General features: G+C 36.5%; 1 protein-coding gene across 4 annotated transcripts in view; it reads right to left on the reverse strand.

The window, feature by feature from the left end:
• The window catches only part of LOC117239049 (neurexin-3-like), a 308,456-nt gene that overhangs the window by 258,389 nt on the left and 32,370 nt on the right, over positions 1–17,697 (reverse strand). For all 4 annotated transcript variants that reach the window (XM_033504318.1, XM_033504315.1, XM_033504317.1 and 1 more), the window contains one exon: positions 11,792–11,818. In XM_033504318.1, coding sequence (XP_033360209.1) covers positions 11,792–11,818 — 27 coding nt within the window. The remainder of the gene's footprint in view (positions 1–11,791; positions 11,819–17,697) is intronic.

Genomic DNA, 17,697 nt, shown 5'->3' on the forward strand with positions numbered 1-17,697 from the left:
TTCCCCTGCCGTTACAAACTCGATGTTTCAGCCCAGTCGAAGAGGAAGACACAGTTTTAAACAAATCTGTACAACTACTTTTTAAGGATTTTGAAGATTTCATATTCTGTCGAGAAAAGAAGTTCGAGTGCCTGCTAAAACGCCAATGTGTGTTCCTTTTGTCTCTTCTTTTTGTCGAGTTGCTGTTAAGTAACGTCGGAATTAGGCTTCGAAGAGAACAGTAAGAATCTTAGAGCAGCCAGCATCTTGAAGAAATCAAGTACAAGTATGTACAATTAATACAAATCAAAGTCACGGATAATTAACTACAATTAACAATTGCACTAGCTTTGAACAGATCGGAAGATCTTTAATTTCAGGTGTACAATTAAATCTACAATTCTGCGAATGCTTGTCCTTGTTTCTTCTTTTTGTCGACTAGTTAACAGCAATGAGGAAATTAGGCTTCGAAGAAAACAGTAAGAATCTGAGAACAGCCAACATCTTGGAAGAAATCAAGTACAAATATGTAGAATTAATAGAAATCAAATTTCAAAAACAATTCTACGTCACGAATAGTTAATTACAATTAACAATTACACCAGCTTCGAACAGATCGGAAGAACTTCACGCTTCTCAACGACATGTTTAATCTCAGCTGTGCAATTAAATCTACAATTTTATGAATGTTTGTCTCTTGTCTCTTCTTTTTGTCGACTAGTTGTTAAGTAACGTCGGAATTAGGCTTCGAAGAGAACAGTAAGAATCTTAGAGCAGCCAGCATCTTGAAGAAATCAAGTACAAGTATGTACAATTAATACAAATCAAAGTCACGAACAATTAACTACAATTAACAATTGCACTAGCTTTGAACAGATCGGAAGATCTTTAATTTCAGGTGTACAATTAAATCTACAATTCTGCGAATGCTTGTCTCGTATCTCTTCTTTTTGCCGAGTAGTTAACAGCAATGCCAAAGAAGGACAAGCGTTAGATATAAGTAAAGGCAATATAAGAGATGTAATCTGGAAGTCGTCCAAAACCGAAAGGTAGGGACTAATATCAAATAAATAAAATAGTTAACAGTAATGAGGAAATTAGGCTTCGAAGAGAACAGCAAGAATCTTAGGCAGCCAGCATCTTGAAGAAATCAAGTACAAATATGTAGAATTAATAGAAATCAAATTTCAAAAACAATTCTACGTCACGAATAGTTAATTACAATTAACAATTACACCAGCTTTGAACAGATCGGAAGAACTTCACGCTTCTCAACGTCATCTTTAATCTCAGCTGTACAATTAAATCTACAATTTTACGAATGCTTGTCTCTTATCTCTTCTTTTTGTCGACTAGTTAACAGCAATGAGGAAATTAGGCTTCGAAGAGAACAGCAAGAATCTTAGGCAGCCAGCATCTTGAAGAAATCAAGTACAGGTATGTGCAATTAATACAAATCAAAGTCACGGATAATTAACTACAATTAACAATTGCACGAGCTTCGAGCAAATCGGAAGAACTTCACGCCACTCAACGTCGTCCTCGATCTCAGCTGTACAATTAAATCTACAAATCTGCAGAAGTTCATTTAAGCTTCTTCACGCGCATAATAGCGAACGAACATGTATTTAGTCGTCATACCGAATCTGGTAGATCGAAAGAATGATCGACAGGTGCCATAGAATAATCGCAATTTTTCACCGAAACTTGCCACGCCAAAGTAGCGTTAAAACGTGTTCGGAACATTTAACTGTGAAAAATGACGGTGATTCGGAACGAACGTGATCGAGCCGGTTCGATGGTTCACGAACACCAGCATTTCCCCTCGCTTTCATTATTTCAACTACGAATTCCGTATTGGTAAATACGGGACATCGTGCGCGTATTTTCATCTCATTTAATTCTTCCAAATCATTAATACGCCGCGAAACGGCCAAGGGATTAACGCCGTAACCGGATTTCACGGTTTTAACGATGCCGATGTCGGTTCGCCGTGGAAAAGCGGTCGATTGGTGCTCATTACGCAATAAAGTTGCCACGCCGCGCTCGCAAAATGATCTATTCCCATGACTGGTCTTTCTCGGCTCGCCTGAAATCCACTTGCGCGCCTCCTGCCCCGCCGCCTAAGCGTTCCATCGCTGGTTTCTTCTCGAGAGCCTTCGTAGATCATGTCGCGCGAAAATAAATGATTTCCCCGTTTTTAACGAGATCGTAAATTACGGCGATGCTCCGAGTGTCTGAAAAGCGGCTCGCGAAATCTTGCCAAGAAAAAAAAAAAAAAAAAGAAAGAAAAAGAGGGAAGAAAAAAGGAAAGAAGAAGACCGGCGGGAAAAGCATGGCTCGAAGGGGAAAAGTCCATCGCTGTGGTCCATCGCTGCGACCCGTTCGAGTTAAAGCTAATGAAAGCATCGAAGAGGTTGGGCAAAAGTGTAGCATAAAGTGGAAACGGTTTGAAAGATCGTTTTGTCAAATAACGTTCGCCAATTTGCGACGTCTGCGAAAACTACGCTCGTCATGACGCAGAATATTGCCATTTATTCGTCAAACGCAGAGATACGCGTGGCTGTTGTAATACAAAATTAAATTGTGACGAAACTATATTGTTTTATTTTCTGTTACGTACGACGGCTGATAGAGGGAATTTGCAGTAAGTTTGCGCGCGGAATAGTCTGTCGTCCTTTCATTATACGTATTCCTTTTTATGGAAAGTCGGGAATGACACGAGTTGGAAAATCGTCGGCCGTTATTTTTACATTCGCCGGTGAATTCCTCGGCGACTGCAAGTTGAGCGAAGCAGTGAAGCGCAGGCGAAGCACGTCAGTCACGGCTCTTTTCCATTTCCTTCGAAACGACCGATGCTTTGAGCGTTTCTTTCGCGTCGAAGCATCGCGACGCGGTTATTCGAGGTACTCGGTGACTGAAAATCGTTGAAGCACAACCGGCAGTCCTCGGCTTTGTGAATCGTTTTTAAGGAAATTAATTTACGAATTCGCACGTTACTTTATGTCTGTGATTTATCCCCTTGGAAGCAGGTGTCTCGCAACCGGAGTAGCAACGCTCGTTGGTAAAGAAAAAAAGAAAAAGAAGAGAGAAGCTGAGGGGAAATGATTAAAAATGTTAAATCGTTGGATAATTGAAAGAGTGAATGGAACAAGAAGGAATTTCTAACGTAATTGTAGACGTTGTTTGCACGGAATTGCAGCTCGTGATACTTTTACAACTGTAAATGATTATCGATCCGTTTAAAACGCCGCTCTCATTACATTAATCACGTTTTGTATTTTTAAACTAACTTTCTAAATGTTTGAGAAATATCGCTGAAGTGCTTCGCTGCAACGAAATTTTAATCGTAGCGAAATTTAATTAGCGACAAAGCCGCGCCAAGGAGACATTTTTCCTCGAAAGGCAAAGACTTTCGTCAAACACTGAATAAATTCTCGCAAAGTTTCGCTACTAATTAACAATTCTTTGATTCTGAAACGCGTGTTTGCTTTATAGATTTGTCCTTGTTAAACAGCGCTTTGCAAACTTTCTTTCCTCGTTTCATCACGATGGAACAAGAATAGCATAACACAACAATACTTGAAAAATGGCTGATAAAGTGAACAGCTTTGCGCAGAAACTGGACAAGTCGAAAATGTTAAAAGTTGCGGCGAAAAGAACAGAACTGAATTAAATGCGACTTGTTTAAACAACCACGTCGAGATCTTAGATTTGGAAAGCCATTAACGTGACAAATGATGGAAAAAATGGGATTTTTCAAAAATGTACCTGGCAAATCTTTTTCGACGCTTCCACTTGTCCGGTTCTCGCGCCAAAAAATGAGAATTCCAATTCACTTTTCTTCTATTTTCTCTCGTATTTCTCAACCAGTTTCCCAGATAACTGACACGTATTTACTTCCTGGTGGCTGATACGATTTTTCTCTTTCCGAAGAGATTTCGAATCGACGAGAAGAAAGGCGCGCGATTAACGGAATACTCGAAACACGTTAACATTAACGTTTGAGAACAAACTATATTTTAGAACAAAAGTGGACAAGTCCTAAACATAGCGGATTTTTCTTCCCAAAGGTCAGATTGGGCAAATGGAAAAATTGTTACGGACGTGTTGCCTGATTGAAACTTGAAAGAGGAGAACTTTTGTCACAGGATTTTTGCAACACAGTGTTCGATTCAAATCGCCAGCTTCTACTTAAAAAGCGAATTTACCTGGCAATTTGACAGGCAAATCGTAAGCATCGAAAGGATCTGTTGGCGAATATTTCATATCTCGATCGGTCTTTTGTCCCCGCGTTGCCTTCTGGGCCATTTGCTCGCCTGTTTTCCACTTCTGGCCAAACACGGTTCAACGGCAAACCGATTTACATTTTGATTTAATTTATTCCATCGTAAACTCATAGCGCTCGGCCGACGTGCACGTGTGTACAAACCGGGTCGCTCGGCCGTCACACGAGCGTGTGGCATCCGCGCTTTTTGCGGTGAAATTAAAAACGTTTAGCCGCTCGAAATTGAAAGCTTCCGTGCCACAGGTTCGCAAGAATACACACGCCAGCTTCGTGTATACTTTTGTCCAAGTAAAATAGCCGATAAACTAATAAAATGAATTTCGATAAAATCATTCCAGTCGCCTTACTGAAAATCCATGTTCTTTTTCCAATCCTCTGCTCCTCACTTACGTACAGTTTATCGCGTATGCTATAAACATTTACTACTTACGAGACATATTTTATTATTATTTATTATTGCTTAGTTTTCGGTTTTAGAGAGAAACTTTGTCGCTGGTAATTGGAATTATTTCAATTTTAAAAATTATTTATTGTATTCACATGTGACTAAGTCAGCAGCGAATTAAGCAGTTGGCTGTGTTTCACGAGTATACTTTTTGCCATACGTTTTAGGAACACGCTTTTCAAATAGATCGCAACAGCTAACCGTTTAACGAACGAATCAATTAATTATCGATATGAAATTACGCATAAAAAATAATACAAGTCCGATAAACAATTGGTTTGAACGGCGAATAAAATAAAAATTGTCTAGTTAAAAATAGCTTATTATTTGTTATTCGATAAAAATATGTTGTTTGCACAGTGCGTGAATGTTTCTGGGAGGAATGTAACTTTTGAGAAAATTTCGTGCAATTCTTCCACGTCAAATGAACGTCGTGTTTTGTCATGTTAATACGTGCAAATGTGTAAATTTAATTTTCACGAATTACAAATGCGCGGTGCACTAAATTAACCATTATGACGTCACATTGTACGCTTCTAACGCAACTGTACGAAATTCGTTATCATTTCCATTTACGCGTAGCCTGACGTATAATGTCTGTCACGTACAATTAATTTCTGTTAATTAACGTTGTTATCGAAAAATATTATATATCATAAATTTGAATATTTGTACGTTTGATCATCGTAGTAGCGTACCGAGTTATTTACATTCGACGAACATAGTTCCCTTTGATAACAGATGGAACAGAGGAATTTGTTAAAATTCGTACAACAGCAGCAGGAAAATGTAATCTTCTTGTTTTACCGGATAAAAGAATCTCGGTGTATATCTGGGCCTTTTATTTTTTGACGAACGAGTTTCGCCGATTAAATTGTTTGCCACGCTACGCGAGTTTTCCTACATTTTCTATTTCTACGTAAAAAATAAAAGGAAACAGCACGGTTGGTGAAACAAGAAAAATTAACTATTTTCAACCATTTGCAAATTTTTCTTATTTTCTTATTTTCTCACAGATCTTAGACTAAATTGTACAATTAACAGATACAATTAACCAATCGATAGTAGATTCTACAAGTAGAATCGTTTTGGAAGATTTATAACACAATGTACAAGTAGAATTATCACAAATCAAAGAACAGTAGAAGTAGTAAAAATATTAAAAATCAACGAATAATGGTTATACAAACAAAAGTATTATAAATCAATCGGTAGTAGATTCTACAAGTAGAATCGTCTTAAAAGATTAATAATACAATATACAAGTAGAATTATCACAAATCAACGAACAGTAGAATTATTAAAAATATTAAAAATCAACGAATTATGGTTATACAAACAAAACTATTATAAATCAATCGGTAGTAGATTCTACAAGTAGAATCGTCTTAAAAGATTAATAATACAATATACAAGTAGAATTATCACAAATCAACGAACAGTAGAATTATTAAAAATATTAAAAATCAACGAATTATGGTTATACAAACAAAACTATTATAAATCAATCGGTAGTAGATTCTACAAGTAGAATCGTCTTAAAAGATTAATAATACAATATACAAGTAGAATTATCACAAATCAACGAACAGTAGAATTATTAAAAATATTAAAAATCAACGAATTATGGTTATACAAACAAAACTATCATAAATCAATCAATAGTAGATTCTACAAGTAGAATCGTTTTAGATGATTAATAATACAATATACAAGTAGAATTATCACAAATCAAAGAACAGTAGAATTATTAAAAACATTAAAAATCAACGAATTATGGTTATACAAACAAAACTATTCTAAATCAATCGATAGTAGATTCTACAAGTAGAATCGTTTTAGAAGATTAATAATACAATATACAAGTAGAATTATCACAAATCAAAGAACAGTAGAATTATTCAAAATATTAAAAACCAACGAATTATGGTTATACAAACAAAAGTATTATAAATCAATCGATAGTAGATTGTACAAGTAGAATCGTTTTAGAAGATTAATAATACAATATACAAGTAGAATTATCACAAATCAAAGAACAGTAGAATTATTCAAAATATTAAAAACCAACGAATTATGGTTATACAAACAAAACTGTTCTAAATCAATCGATAATAGATTCTATAAGTAGAATCGTTTTAGAAGATTAATAATACAATATACAAGTAGAATTATCACAAATCAAAGAACAGTAGAAGTAGTAAAAATATTAAAAATCAACGAATAATGGCTATACAAACAAAAGTATTATAAATCAATCGATAATAGATTCTATAAGTAGAATCGTTTTAGAAGATTAATAATACAATATACAAGTAGAATTATCACAAATCAAAGAACAGTAGAATTATTCAAAATATTAAAAACCAACGAATTATGGTTATACAAACAAAACTATTCTAAATCAATCGATAGTAGATTCTACAAGTAGAATCGTTTTAAAAGATTAATAATACAATATACAAGTAGAATTATCACAAATCAACGAACAGTAGAATTATTCAAAATATTAAAAATCAACGAATAATGGTTATAGGAGCAAAACTATTATAAATCAATCGATGGTAGACTACACAAGTAGAATTGTCACAAAAGCAACGTCACGATTACGTGATATTATTTTCCAACTGTTTGAAAACGATGATGAAAATGACGATTACAGCTGTCTCGAGTTTCGACCAAATTACAGAATCGCCAAAACTAATCATTTTATTTATATTAAATTATTACAAATTAAGATTACAAATTGCAGCATTTTAATTCTACGTATCGTTTTATTTTTCCACTGTTTCATCGGACTATCTTCGTCGTCCATTTTCCAACAACACTGGAAACGTGCACCTCGTGTGATTTAAGAGTGTCAAGTCCACCGGTAGACCACCGGCAAGCGGAAGAATAAGAAGGAAACGACGAAAGAAGAAACCTTTCAGCCTCGATGGTCTGAGGGAAAAAAGCAATTTCGAAAGTAGATCTTGGGCAAAGCAATTCGAAAGCACGAGATACCGACACCTTCGCTACCTTTTTCGACATCTTTAGCTCAACCCGCCGTGAAAAATTAATAACGTGGTATTATTGGACACGGTCAGGGTCGAGTGTTCCAAGGAAACTCTATCGATCAGGTTTTAATAAATGACAAGCATTTTTAGGAAAATTCACGCCACGTTATTTCGCCCGGATCCTACGATTCTTCATCCTCCGTAAAAATCCACTGCACTTACGTTTCGTATTTTATCGAGCTGAAATTGTTCCCTAAATTTGCATCTTCCTCCTCTTCGTTTCGGCCAAGTTCCCATGGATATGTTCGTATAATTGCAAAGTTTGCAAAGTTTCAAGCATAGTAAAATAATTTGCATTATGTTGAGGAAAGGAAGAATTTTTCCAAATCCGACAGATATGAAAATTTGTCGCTCTTTCGTCCATAAATCTATGTATTCGTGATAGTGACTTTCGTTTTCAATTAGCCAGTTAGGCTCGGTGGTACAGTCACATAAATCTCGCCTTTGCAAGTTTGCAAAGCTGGACGTAACAGCTGATCAACTTGGAATTAAAAAATATTTCCCTGTAGAAACGTCTTCAAATTTGTCAGGTAGCTTCTTTTTCTAATTGCGTAACTTTTTCGACTCTTTGTTAGCAGAAAGCAAACTAAAATATGGAATCGTATAGAAACAAGAGAAGAAAGAATAAGAAACGAAAGGGAGAAGAGAATTGTAAGAGCACGTCGCGCAGATATTCAAAGCAGCTTGGAAAAAACACCAACACCACGAATGGCCTAACATTTTAAAGGATTCGATCTCCTCTTCTCTATACGATTTCCATCGTACTTTTGTCGTTCCAAGTGTCAAAGGATGGCGCACGAGAAACTTTTTCGTGCCTTCGAGAAATCGCGACTATTTTTAACAGGATTCCGCTCGTCCATCTCCTTATGTCCGCGGGCTGCGACCTCTTATCCTTCGACTTGTGCCACCCCCTAGGGATACAACGAGAGAAGTCGAGACGTTCCTTCGATCCTTCCTATCCTTTCCTCGTCAACTTCTTATTTCCTGCCACGTGGCTTCTATTCTGCTAACGCGCGACAATTCCGTCTTTCCCCGTGCAACGTAACATCGTCCAGAAATTCCAATCTAAAGTTTAACTGCTAGAAATTTCTCTTTGAGAGTCAGATCTGGCTGAGAAATTATCAGCAAGTTGCTAACGTTTTTTTTAAGCAACAGATGCAGTCCGCGGGTGTTTAGCATATATTTGGTCGGATTGCAAGGATACGGTCGAGTCGAAATGAATTTCTCGCGGCTCCAAGTGACCAGGGAACGTAGGTTGGCTTGTGCTGTGAAGTAGACGAAGCAACGCGTATGTCGGTTTATGCAATTCCTGTGATATTGTTATAAATAATTTGCAACAGGATGCGGCCTAGTAACACGTACAAGCGGGCACGAGGCGACTCCTTGTGGAAAAATAAGAAAATGTGGGACCAAATTTGTTCACTCAAGGTTTTCGGGAAAATCGAGACTGAAAATTTGTCAAGTATACTTTCGATTATTCAGTCGCGTCTGGTCCAGCTGGACAAATTGTAAAGTACAAATTAAATAATAATAAAAAAAATATTATTGAACTCGCAAAATTAACGCTTAAGCCACGTCTGACTGCGATAATCTAAGTTAGATTCGAGTTGAGTCACTTGGTCTCAGTGCCACTTGATGATCAAATTATGTTTCATAACACATACCTCTACATACGACGTTCTTCTGGCAAATATTTGAAATTTATCTTGGAGGAAGTATACGTACGAAGTTGCTCTCGAAAATATTCCAAATTCATCTTTGAAGAATCGTGGTCGAGTTCTCGTGTACAAAGTTGCCAAAGCATTTCGAACCTGCTAATTCTAATTTGTCTAGTGCCGTTTCTTTTGTCCGTAGGCGAAGTATATCTATGTCGTTGGAGATGTGTGAAGCAGCAAGCGAAATACAATAAAGATATTGTTTCGTCAGAGTTCGTGATACGAATGCAACGTTTGAATCGCGAATTCAGACTCCGTTGCAGTTTCGTGGCCAGCGAACCGTGCATTTTCTCCGACTAATCTGATCATTTCGTCACTATCAGCGTCCATTGTACATCGTCGAATATTATCACGAAAACTACTGTATATAGCAGAGAATTTCAAAGGCTATCGATATTTGATATAAACGCTCGCTGAATGTTCGCCAAGCATTGTCTTCTACCCTAACTCTTGTCAAGTTGACAGTGACGCTGAATTATATTAAATTCGTAAAGTACACGCACAATCGTCGTATCATCCTCGTTCGTGGACGATTCGACTAATTGTACAGGACGATTCATTTTTCTAATAGTTTAACGATATTTCAGATCAAAATGTACAATTAGGTTGGCAACTTAATGATAATAATACTAGGATATTGTTAAATTATATTAGTGTAATCGTAGGGACAAATAATAATAAATAATTTAGTACAATATAATCAAATATTGAAGTATAATATTGTTAAAGCGTTTAAACAGATGATATTCCATGGAAGATTCAAAAGATGGCAAGAGACATGACAATATTGCGTTGGCAACTTAATGATAATAATATTAGAATATTGTTAAACTATATTAGTGTAGTATAGTATAAACTATTATAATCCAAGTTACAGTAGCACGCCAAAAGAATTTACTTATAATTCTCAATGAGAATTGATTGTAAATAGTCTACCAAATAAAAAAATAAAGATAAAAATAAAAGGCAACTAAGTGATTGCGGATTTTGTCAATACCATCCAATGACAAAAGCCGCAATCACTTAGTTGCCAACTCAATATATACATTTTTATAAAATTATATATTTTTATATATTTTTATACTTTATAGTTATTTATATTTATACTACTTAATTACATATTCTATACAATTATTATAAAAATGAATCCTGCTGTATAATAAATAAATAAATAAGTAAATTTGTACAAGTGCAGCTATTAACTATCACAATTAAATATAACTAGCAATTATTACAATTAAATACTGCCAATGTAAAAGTTGAATCTCTCGTATGTTTCGTTCGTTGCTACCACAGCCACATACACCGGGTGTCCAAATATTTATGCACACGATACTGTATATACCATCCACCACTTACGTGTGTGTATATATATATATATATATATATATAACTTATGTTATCTAGGGACACGATGGTCATTTCGTTTCCTGATCGAACGAGGGAAATCTTGTTAAGGAAAGGGATCAAGGATCGCGTTTAGGGTTATTGCTCGAAGGAAACCGAACGATTTAATGGGCTCGTCCAGGTTCTCTGATCCGACTGCAGGTACGAGGTATTGTCTTTATCGACGTTTTCAGTGAAAATATGTCAAACCGATATTTCGAACGACGGGCAGCCGATGCTTTTAACTGTCGATTAATTTTGAAATTTATGTCAAGACACTGGAGGTTGCGATCGATCGCCAGCTTTTATTTGGCGCTCCCACTCGTCTTCCGCATCTACGACTACCGATTTCCGCGTCCCGACGGTTAAGCAAATAGAAAAAATACCTGAATTTCATCAGCTTATGGGTTTCTTCATTTGCTAAACGCAGCGAAGTAATGAAAAACCTGGCACTCAGATTGTATAGAAAATGTACTATACATTTGTATTATTTCTACCCTGCACGTTATTATTTGCTACTACAAATTACATGGCAGAGAACGTACATGGATTTTAGTTTGATGGAAATGATATTTCTTCAATTCTGAATTAATAGGGATATCAATTATCAAGTTTCACGTGAACGTTTATCACATGTTCGTAGCACAGATTGCTTCAAGTTTTCGTTCAAGTTCGGATCAGCGAGGAAACACGCAATCGTCAAAAGTGGTTTCTATAATCGACTTTCTATATGGCCACTTATTCATATAATAGCAACCTTCGCACACAGTCTGCACACAAATTAAGAAAAAAGAAAAAAAAAAAAAGAAAAGAAAAGAGAAAAAGGAAGGAAACTAATAAGAACAGGCCGTTGCTTTCCGTACTTAAGAGAAAGTGCGAATGAATCAATATCCAATAAATCGGCAGACGACTAGCTACTCACCCTGCAGAAGCTGGTGATGGAGGATATCTGAAACAGAAAGCAGAAAGGAACGATCAATCGTTGGAATACCAAGCGAAATAGCACAGCGATAAATAATTGGATATCCAACTTCGAGATCGGATCATCGTACCGAATATTCCCACACACTGGAAGCCTCTTTTTGATTATGGCTAGTCCAATGACTTGATAATATCATAAATATGATACAATGTAGGAATAATAGTGTTTAACACTAGAGAACTACCACACCAGTCAAACCGACTGGTTTTACAATTTTATTTTCAAATTCCGACTTTTGCAACCATAACTGAAAGAATAATATAATGAATTATATTTTGTTTTTTATGTATTCAAACTGAAAATAATTTGTATCAAGGCTACTTATACCAATAGCAGTGAAAATGACTGGTATTTGTCAAAGTGTACAGGAGTCCTGCACTCTGTTTATCGGGCCCCAGTTAACTAGTTTCCTCATTGTCTACAACTTGCCACGCGTTTCTCAAATTTTTACCGCGTATCATTCGATACGACGATATCAGTTATCAGGAAAATTCCGGATCGATCGCTGGATTGCTAGATGCTAACGCTAGATACGCCACAGCAGTCAAAACGACTGGTCCTACAATTTTATGAATGTGCCAACCCTCGTTTAGGTCGATCATGGTCGCGGATGGATTAATAATAGCAAAAATGTACTATATAACATGAAATTGCTTCTGTAAGAAAATAATAAATCAATAAATATAAAAATATTCTATTATTACGTATTTTTTAAAGACCATTTTCACTGGTTTTGGTACAAGTAGCTTCGTGCTAACTACCGATGGTTCTAGCGTTAACGTGATGTTCAGTCATCAACTTGGAATAATTCTAATAATATTGGAATAATAGTATTATCAAACACGTACAATTAATAAATTCTGTCAGAGTTCGTTCGCGTCTTTCAATTGAACCGTCGAATGGAAAATATCGGAAGCTTTAAATGTTCCTGATTCGACGAACATAGTGTCATCTCTCGTACAACCAGAACGAATATTATTATTCAGACTTTACAAGTACAAATAACAAACTACCAATAGTAGTTCCTTCTCTCAAGTAACTGGAGCAAGTTTGACAATAGAAGAAAAGGAATTTTGCAAGTAAATTTCCTGATCGGACGAGTAAACTCGTGCCATGCAAATCGTCACGAAACGATGATTAAATACAAAGATGGAATGAAGAAAACGGCCAAACTTCGTCTCGTATATATATATATATAGATACTGCGGAAGAACATTTTAATTAAGGAGATCCGTGTACGCCTAATCTTTTAAAAACAAGCTGCATAGCTCGAGTGGAAAGAGGGCAGCGAGCGAATTGAAATTCAAAAGTCGTCTGCAGACAGAAGCGTCGACGACGAAGGAATAAGGAAGCTTTTCGAGGAGCTGGTCGCTAGGCGAACATCCTGCAGGAGCTTCTCTACGAAAAACTTTCGTCCTGATTATCATAAGAAGTTTCGCGATGCTCGAAAGAAAGAAAAGAAAAAGAAAAAAAAAGAGATCGGCCGTTTTACGTATTCCTCGACGTTACAGCGACCGAACTTGTGTGTACACCACCACCGTGGAATTAGATAACCGAGCTGAGTTGTCTTCGAGCGTCGTCGCTCGCACGCTTGTGCTAATGGCGCGCTCTTTTAAATTCCTCGCGATCCTCCGTTTTGTAACTTTCGTCTGGCAAAGGGAATGGGTCGATTTTAAAACGCCAGACTCTCTAGGTCGGCCGGAATTAGATGCGAATATAGGAACAGTAGGGTTTGAGGCAGTTGCTTAAAAGATACACGGTGTCCCAGTTCTTCTTAGGAAAACGGTGTCAGGGTACCGTACGAGTGGAGATAAGAAAAACGTTGTACAAGCTTAGTTTCGTAAATGTTGACACGTAATCGAAGGCTTTGCACAGCAGCGACCAAGCAGCTGCGATTCAGTACGCGTAGATTTTGTCATTTTCTTCTGTCGTTATTTGTTAAATGTACTTCTTCATAGACATAGTATTAATAATAATAATAGTAGTAGTTGTTAAGGAAATTCGAGGATTTGAAAATACAAATAATTGACTATATTTCCCACACAACAGTTATACATCTATATTACTCTCTGATGAACGTCTTGCACGCACGCTGGTCGCCAACCGACTATCCTAGATTCTTCTAACATCTGGCAACAGTCTTTTGTCTCCACTAAGACCTTGACGCCCTCTAAACCTTACACACACACTCTCATGTACAGTGTAAATGTATCACTTCCCTAACAGTAGTAGATGTTAATAAATGTAAATGAACTGTACATGGTTCCAAAAAATGAGACAGTTTTCATTTCAAAGGCGAAACGATTAATATTCTTACGTTGCACGGATCGTCTGGCAGTGTAAAAGAATTCAAAGCGATCGAGGGTGTGATTTTACGCACAGTATTTCACGCGTTGCGTACGATCAGCCATGAAATTTAATTCGCTACAAGCGTTTGATCAAAGAGAAATGCAAGGATCGTGCGATTCACCGTGTATCGATCTTATTAAATTGGCTCCAGTCGACCCAATTTCCGACGTTTCTTCGTATAACGAATTGTCCCCGTTTCAGTTTCAACTCTCACTCTCGCGCTCCTCGCAAATAAGGAGAATTAAGCCGAGGCAAGTTCGTTGAATTTTAATTTAACGAGCGAAATCTGTTGGGTCAAGGCCGAGGGAGCATTTTACATTGCAGAAAACTGTTTCGTTAAATGTTAATTAACGTCCAGATCCGCCATCCGGAGAATAAATCAAGGGGAACATAGGCCATTAAAAATAACTAGACGCGTTTCTCTCCACCTTCTGCTTTCCCTCTTTTAACATATCTTATTGCTGCGAGTAAATGACTTTATTCTTAATCGAAAGAGCTAGAGAAAATGGGAAGCTCGTTTCACTATTTTCGTTCTCGTTCCCCTGCCTTTTCCTCCCTGTTTAAACTAAAGAAATTTCACCCCCTCGTGCTTCTTCTTACACATTTCATCTGCACCAAAATACCACCGCAAACGGGAAATTAGAAAATTACATTTGTTGCGTGGCGAGTTCAAGAGTCTGCGTTAACCAGATATTTTTCATTCCCCTTGCAATTTTTCTATTTCCCGTGTACAAGCAAGCAAGCTCGTTCATATCGACGCCTAATTGTTTTACCATTGCAAGCTCTCGAAGAGCGTGGAAAAATGCTGAAAAGTTCACCGGAAACTTCGCTACGCGATACGATCAGCTGTTCGAAAGACTCTTCGCGGGAATAAAAATTCATTTCGAATCTCTGATTTCTGTCTGTAAAGAATCGCGAGCCGAGACAAAGTAGGAGAAAATTGTTTATTAAACGAAAGACTGACACATAGAAATCGAAAAAACACGACCAGATGCAATACAACTTTCTCGATGAAACGACCATTCGCTATCTCGTTACACAGTTAAAACGATCGGATATTAAAAATCCAAGATGCGATATTAAAACTTGGGAACGAGATACCCTGTTTTTCTGTCGCCTGGTCGATCGCAATGGGGCGAAATAAAAATCGAGCGGATTAAAGGAAAAGTAGCATCGCGGTAATAACAATGGTTGCTGGTTGCAAGCGTTGCTCGAATACCGCTGGCTTTCCTCGTTTTAATGAAAGTCCTTTCTCCGAAACGTAATGAACTTGACCGAACTTTATCGTCGCGAGTTGATCAGCGAATTTAATCGGCCGCCAGCGAAGCGGATAACCGATCAGAGGCGAACAATGGACTTACCAAGTTGCCTGGTCGTGGCGGTAGTTACGTCATAACTGGCGAATCAAGCTCTGTGAGGCGTGTGCATGTACGCGAGGGCTTGTTAAAGTTGTTGGAAATTTTTCTTATTTCGGGAAACTATCGCGTTAAAGTGCAGCGAGTAATCCGTTTATTGAAAGTCAGTCAGACCTATGAATATAATTGTTCGCTTGTAAGGAATTGTACAGGGCGTTTAAAGGAGAACCCTGTGGCTTTAAACATCGATAATTCGATGTTCGTTTGCGCGACGAGTTCAAAGATTGGAATAAAAAGGAACATGAGATAAACTAAGTATAAATATGTACGCTACGTATTAAGATTAAATTGGAACAAACAACGAATAGAAATAAAGAATCGAATTTTTGTTCACCATTGATGGATAAATATCCGATCGATTATTATTTGATGAGTATTTACTGGAATAAGAATTTAGTTGAAGAGAAATTTAATCGCATAACTCGTTCGAATAAAGTGATACATTATGGATAAGTATTTCTGTGTTACATCGTATGCGAGGTATGTATTTTCAAGTGTCGTTGTCCAGTTGTTGCGATATTGGCTTTTATAATTAACTTTTTGCAAATGCCAGATTAGAAAGTTTACCGTTGCTCGGTGAATTATTCATCTGATAAATTAATACTCGGAACTGTATCGGTATATATTTGTAGAAAATTAAGTGGAAGCAAACAATTACTCGTATTATTATTCCAATAATTCTGCGACTCTTATTCGAACGAATATAGAAAATAATTTGTTACGGATAACAAGTAATTATTCCATGGAAAAATTATTTTCGCTATGTCCACTGATATCAATTCATTCCGTTAATTACCTTAGATATTTATTCGAAATAATTTGAACAAAATGCTGTACAGTAACTCTGGTGCAAAGTAATTTATTGCAACTTAATATAATAATAATGATAATAATTAATAATTAAATAATAATAATAATAATATTTAATAACGCGACTAAAAACACGACGTTGTTGTACTAACGTTACTGTACTGTATCTTATATTTTAGAACATAGAAGCTTGTTGTATCCTAAAAGTACATGCACAGCATGAGAAAGCACTATAAAACAAGTATGATAAAAGCGTGGAAAATATTCCACGTCGTAACACAACTAAACTATATACGTTAGCACGTGACAGTTAAAAAGCTAAGGGTTTAATGTAATAAGAATTGAGCAATTTTTAAGTCATCGACGTTACAGCTGTCTTTTATACTCGGTTATTTAATTACTATTATTTAATTACGATTTATCTTCAATTTTCTAACGTAGCCAGATCTCCAATTCACTTTTAACATTGCTTATTTTTAATAAATTTATCGATTCCGAATATAGTGTTTAATGGTTTACGTGACGTTCGATACTGATTTATCAAATATCATTAACTGACGCGATAAGCCCCGTTGATCGTGTACTAATACCGTTAATTAATTACATTTAGAATTATTATCCTGCGGTATAATCGCACATTCATTTACGTTTTAATGTCGAATATACATAATTAATCACTAATGACAGAGACGAGAGAGATATACATATTATCTGCCGTATTATTGCTATGTAATTATAGTTCATACAGAGACTAATCTACGCGCAGCAACGTAATCAATGTCATTATTTATATCGATGTAATAGTTGCAAAAAACGTGTGTTAGTTTGTAAAAACGTTACACGTATACACATTTACTTCATTTCGGTCTTCATTTAACTATAATTATTCATATTCGTCGTATAGTTAACTATACGTTAACTAGTTAGCTGTTTTTGACGAGTATACTCGTCACAAAGAGACGACACTATTTTGTGTTTCGACGAGCCCTGTCGGTAGCAGTAGTTTCCTTGCAACTTAATTTTATATTGCAACAACCACGCATACTCTGTGTTTGACGAGTATACTCGTCACGAAGAGACGACACTATTTTGTGTTTCGACGAGCCCTGTCAGTAACAGTAGTTTCCTTGCAACTTAATTTTATATTGCAACAGCCACGCATACTCTGTGTCTGACGAGTAAACTCGTCATCGCTTACTTTTTGTCACGCGCTTTTCAAAGACGACTCAGCAGCTAACTGTTTAACTGATTATATACCGATTACTATCGACT

This window comes from Bombus vosnesenskii, unplaced genomic scaffold (genome assembly GCF_011952255.1).
Source record: "Bombus vosnesenskii isolate JDL3184/JDL3185 unplaced genomic scaffold, Bvos_JDL3184-5_v1.1 scf7180000013883, whole genome shotgun sequence".
NCBI lineage: Eukaryota > Metazoa > Arthropoda > Insecta > Hymenoptera > Apidae > Bombus > Bombus vosnesenskii.